Source organism: Primulina eburnea, chromosome 3 (genome assembly GCF_022965805.1).
Source record: "Primulina eburnea isolate SZY01 chromosome 3, ASM2296580v1, whole genome shotgun sequence".
Lineage (NCBI taxonomy): Eukaryota > Viridiplantae > Streptophyta > Magnoliopsida > Lamiales > Gesneriaceae > Primulina > Primulina eburnea.
The window spans coordinates 3,834,556-3,840,555 of record NC_133103.1 but is presented as its reverse complement, the minus strand read 5'-3'; the positions used below and the strand labels follow the sequence as shown (position 1 = coordinate 3,840,555).

Below are 6,000 nucleotides of genomic sequence, written 5' to 3'. Positions count from 1 at the left end.
GCTTGGCTGACTTAGCAGGCTCCGCAATCATGACCCAATATTAGTATCATTCTAGTTGGGCCAAAACATCAGAATTTTTAATCCATTTAATTGCTCCGGTCCAAAAACAGTTCAATCCAAATTTATGTGATTATTGTGTTTATATTGTATTTTTATTATTTATTTATTTTATATTTAAATAAAGATAATATCATGATTGTAAAAAATAATTAAAGATCACATTGTAATTTGAAATAGTTATATTTGAATGAAATCATATCAGATAATTAATGAGATACTAACAACAATTTGAAATGATGAAATAAAAAAGACAAAAATTTATGTGAGACGGTCTCACAGTCGAAGTTTGTGAGACAGATCTCTTACTTGGATCATCATGAAAAAATAGTTTTTTTATTAATTTAAAAATTAAAAAAATATTTTTTCAAAATTACTATATTATTTTATTATTTATTATAATTTTTAATAATTAATTTAATTCGAATGAAAAATATAAATATTTATAATATATGATAATTATTAAATATTTTATATTATTTGCTTGGATAGTTGAAAAATTAGAGATATAAGAGGATTGGATGGGAGAAAATTAAGGAGAATAAAAATAGTAGTCTTTCACCAATACACAAAAGTTTTAACTTTAGCATATAGTATCGATAAAAACTTATGCTGAATTATAATATTTTCATTTTATTCCTAAATTTACATTGTTTATTTTATTTTAAAGTTATTATTATTAATTGAAATTCAATCACAACATAAAAATATAATATCTTACAAAGCACGTATAATGTTCCACCTCAGTATAATCTGTGCTTACGAAACACATATTAAAGTAATTTTGTAAAATTATTTTATTTTGAATTATTTTTGAAATATTTTTTATTTTTAAATTAATAAAAAAAAAACCCATTAAAAATATTATTTTTTTATACTAAGAGTATTACTTTTTATTGTGAATATCGATAAGGTTGATCAGTCTCACAAATAAAGATTTGTGAGACCATCTCACAAAGACAAGAGACATACTCTATTTTTAAAACGGTTGTATTGCTTAAGTTTATTTATTTTTTTAAAAGGTAATCATGTGTTTAAAAGAAGAGTAGGTCTCTTGTGAGACGGTCTCATAAATCTTTATATGTGAGACGACTCAACCCTACCGATATTCACAATAAAAAGTAATACTCTTAGCATAAAAAATAATGTTTTTTCATGGAGGACCCAAATAAGAAATATGTCTAACAAAATACGATCCGTGAGATCGTCCTACACAAATTTTTATCTTAAAAGATATACAGATTAGAAGTCAGAATGCATAAATTACTAAATATATACACTAGCGAGAGATGTTCATTTTTTGGTCAATTTGTTGTTTTTCTTTTTTGGATTATTTTTTTTAAATTCCTTTTTCGTTAATATATTTACATAAAATTAATTACATATTTAGCTATATAAAATTAAATTTTATTTTTATAAATCCAAGTATTTTTCGTTAATTTTATACAGATACAAACTTGTATAATTATTAAATTAATATTGTAGGAACGATCACACATTCTTGGAAAACAATTGTGAATATTTTTTAGACAAATTAATTAATCAATTGTTTTGACACTTCAGTTTATCTAAAAATATGTTTTAGAAAGCGTGGAGATTAAATGTCCAGCTGGAGAGAAAAGCGACAGGATAGCCAACTAAATAATAAAAATAAAATTATTTTTCGAAAAATATGTGTTTCTCTATATTCATAATAAAAAATAATACATTTAATATAAAAAATAAAATATTTTTTCATAAATAATTCAAATAAAAATTCCATCTCACCAAATACAAACACAGAACCGCCTCATATAAATTTTTTTTTCTCGATACATATAAATACACAGAAAACTAGTTTTCAAAAACTTAATTGGATCATATTTATTTTTCGAACTACCAATGACAAGATACAAATTACTTATAAATTTATAACAAAAGTACAGTAACAATTGACTCCAGATAGTATCACCCTCAGCAAATTCACGGAAGCCCCGTGAGTGGGCCATGTTAACCACACTCCTAAAACAGACTACATATAAATTTGAACAAAATCAATAAGAGAACGGAAATCCAATAAAAACAGGGGAGCCCTAAAATTCAACCTCCAAATCCCAATATATATCTAGTATTTACAATTTACAGGTAATTCAAGAAACTAGAATTAACGTATCCAAGACTCAAGCTGCAGCAGCAAAGCCAGGCTGTTCCCTATTCTCTCCGAGCAAATTGGACACGATCATATCTACATCATCCAAACCCACACCGATGAACAACGGATTATTGCCAACTTCACCGCTCTGAACCCTTACATTGGGGCCATCCTTGCATTTACCCATGCATTTGCACCCCGAAACTGCGCCTTCAATCCCCACAACTTTCTTAAATTCATCAAGAACGGCCTCTGCTCCCGATTTCTTGCACTTTCCACCCATGCATACCTCGAGTTTACTCGAACACTCGGTCTCCAAGGTGGCTTTCAGCGAGTTTCCGAGTGATGTAATCTCCGTTGGAAGTGTAGCCTCGCTTGCAGAAAATGGAGATGGTGAAATCGGTGAATAATTCTGAAGAACTGGTGGCAGGACTTCCTCCTCTTGCTTCGGCTGTGCGAGTTTAAGGCCTTTCATGTCGATTACCTCGCCACATTCACTGTCACTTGATGATTCTGAAGAACTGGATGACATTTGGACGAGATTAAGGCTGTTCCGCATCTGCTTCTTATGTTCTCGTCTCCTTTTCTTCTCCAGCTGCTTCTCCGCCCTGAGCTTCTCAAGTTGTTCCAGTAAACGATCAGCCGTTTCCTGAACACAAGTTTTTTTTCACATGATCATTAATCCACCATGGAAAAACGTGATTTAAGGTGTACTCAACCAAATAATACATAATCTAGGAGGTTTACAAAATCATACCGAGATGGAAGTGCCTTTGACCTGATGAAGCAAATCTTGATCAAGATTAGAATCCAATCCAAAACCCATCTGACAGAAAGCATATAAATCCCTGGAGAGTCCCTTGAGCAACTTCATCTGCTTCTTAATCTTCATCGGGCCCTTGCCTTCCTTCACCACCAGTTCACATCTAATCACCCCCATGGATGAAACCTCGCAACTAGATTTGGCACTGCGGTTGTGATAATATTGCACAGAACCATGATCATAAAATCCAGGAAATACTCCTCTTCCACCGCAGTACTTCGATTCTCTGAAAGAATGCGAAGAATACAAACAGGGGGGTTGCCTGAAAATCAACCGTGAAGCCTCCATTGATATCGCTTTCTTGCACTGCGAATTGTTCTGTGCTGTATTGATCAATAGACGGGAAGTTCCTCTTAAGGGTAAGGCTGAAACTACGTACGAAGAAGAATGATAATCTCAGCTATCCCTTGGGAAGAATCCCTTTGAAACACAAAATCTATGTGAATTCTCTTGATTATATCGGATTGTTTTGTCGATTGATTGTGGCCAAGGAGAAGGATTATCTGCCATTTTTATAATATAGTAGGAGTCATCTTGCTTGAAGCAATCATCCTGCCCGTACACGTGTCAGATCATCGTTAAATTATCCTACATGGATTGGTGTGTGCAGAGCGCCAAGCGGTTACGCCTTTACACGCGCTCTTCCATGTCCTACACGCGTTTTGGGAGGATCCGAGCCGCTGGATTCATTTGACGTCAGGATTATGATCCACGTGAAATTATTGAATCTTTTTTTGAGAAATTTTCTATTACGTGAATAGTAATATATATTCTTAATATTTTACTATTGATTTTTAGGCACATAATGTATCTTAAAATTTTAATATAATATAAACTTTAAATTTTTGTTTGAATTTTTATTTTATCACGTTTTTTTCACGTGATAATACATTATAAATATATTGTTTATTATATTATATGTGTAATTAATTTTAAATATAAAAAACTGATATTGTATATTATTATTTTTTTGGCAAAAACTTGTGTGAGAAGATCTTACGGGTCGTGTTTTGTGAGACGGATATCTTATTTGGGTCATCCGTAAAAAAATATTACTTTTTATGCTAAAAATATTATTGTGAATATTGGTAGACTTGACCCGTCATCCGTGAAAATTTATTATGTTTTATGCTAAAAGTATTATTATGAATATCGATAGACTTGACCCACCTCACAGATCAAGATTTGTGAGACCTTCTCACAAAAGACATACTCTATTGTTTTTATCATATTGAGCGTGATGTTTTTCGTTCGAACTTATTATTTGAAGACGAAAACTTGTGTGAGACGGTCTCACGGGTCGTATTTTGTGAGACAGATATCTTATTTGGGTAATTAATGAAAAAATATTATTTATTATGCTAAAAGTATTATTATTTTTTATTGTGAATATCGGTAGGATTGACACGTCTCACAGCTAAAGATTTGTGAGACCGTTTCACGATAAATCTACTCTTATTTGAAATAATGACATGTTGTATTGTGTTAGTTGATTTGAATATGACATAGTTGATTGTGTTTACTCTTATTTGAAATAATATCGATAGGATTTATATATCTCACAGATAAATATTCGTGAGATCATTTCACAATAAATCTACTCTTATTTGAAATAATGACGTGTTGTATCGTGTTTAGTTGATTTGAATATGATAAAAATAATGTTGCTATTTTTGAAATATTGAGTGAAACTTGAAATGATATTTGGTAAATAAAACATTTAATTTGATTAATTAAATTTGAAGTAAGATAATAAATTATTATTATGTATCAAATCTGGCCAGCGTTGTGATAGAATTATAAACTTGATTTGTTTAATAAAGAAGAAGTTATATTTATATAAATATAAAATGATAACTAATATTTATAATAATTTATTATCATACATATTTAACCCAACTCACTCTATTCAGAATCATTTATCATACATAATATTAAAAAAAAGTAAAAAACACGTTGACGGTTTCTTTTTCTATGTTTCAAACCAACATAAAAGCTATGTTGGATAAATGAATAATGAAGAGGCGTTGAGTTGTGTAGGGAAGTGGGATGTCTCAAGATGGCTTGTCCCACATTGAGAAAATCACCACATGAAGTTTCCCTAATAAGCTCCAAGTTGAGACAAGGGTTTGGGCCCCAAGGGGTACCAGAAGTTTTTAGAAGGGGGAAGACGCTCATAGGCTGTGTCTCGGTGAAACGCGCGCGCGATCGTCTCGTCTCGGTGCGGTGCGGTCTTTGACCAAAGTTAATCTTTTTAGACCAAATTTATTTGGAAACTAAATTTTAACTCAACAAAGATGCACAAGAGTGTGCATGGTGCACGCACTCGGACAGAACTGGGCGCGCGGGGGCGCCACATCCCGCGCGGACGCGCGCATGTCACTAGAATTCGAGCATCGGGCCAGAACCCGCGCGCCCTACTGTGAAATGCGCGCACCTTACAGTGCAGGGCGCGCGGCCGCGCAGCTACTCGCGCGGGCGCGCATGCCCTACTGTGCGCGCGCATGTCTGGTCGTGAGCGCACCAAACGTTTTGCGCGGCTCTTGATGCGCCCTACTGTGAAATGCGCGCACCTGACAGTGCAGGGCGCGCGTGCCCTACTGTGCGCGCGCATGTCTGGTCGTGAGCGCACCAAACGTTTTGCGCGGCTCTTGATGGTCTAGGCATGCTTTGAAGGCTGCTGTTGCCCCAACCAATGTACCCCTTGTCTAGAAGTGTGTCTCCTCATTACATCCGGTCTGAAGAAACATGTCTCTTCAAAACAACCGGTGATCATCTATAAATAATCCCTCCATTCATTTTGTAAGGTTGCTGAATTTTTGTGGTCTCTCCTCTTGTCATATTGCTGCACAAATTTTTGAAAAAAAAAAAACTTAGAAAGCAATTGCATATTTTTGTTCGCTGATATCAAGGCTTTGTAGTGCTGCAAAGTTTTGACTTGAAGTCGTTGTATCTTGGGGACGATTGCTTGAAACGTATAGCATTTTGA

The 6,000-nt window shown here is 33.7% G+C and overlaps 1 protein-coding gene across 1 annotated transcript; it reads right to left on the bottom strand.

Moving 5' to 3' along the window:
- Positions 1-1,944: 1,944 nt before the first annotated feature.
- LOC140825466 (diacylglycerol O-acyltransferase 3-like) lies at positions 1,945-3,515 on the bottom strand. Its single transcript, XM_073187257.1, has 2 exons — positions 2,946-3,515; positions 1,945-2,837 (listed from the first exon to the last, which is right to left on the bottom strand). The coding sequence occupies exons 1-2, from the start codon at positions 3,297-3,299 to the stop codon at positions 2,217-2,219; spliced, it is 975 nt and encodes a 324-aa protein (XP_073043358.1). The 5' UTR covers positions 3,300-3,515; the 3' UTR covers positions 1,945-2,216.
- Between the last annotated feature and the right edge of the window lie 2,485 nt (positions 3,516-6,000).

Excerpts from the sequence above, each read along its gene's own strand:
- LOC140825466 (XM_073187257.1), bottom strand. The coding sequence starts at position 3,299 with ATGGAGGCTTCACGGTTGATTTTCAGGCAACCCCCCTGTTTGTATTCT. Across the intron at positions 2,838-2,945 it reads TCAAAGGCACTTCCATCTCG|GAAACGGCTGATCGTTTACT; the intron begins GTATGATTTTGT and ends ACTTGTGTTCAG.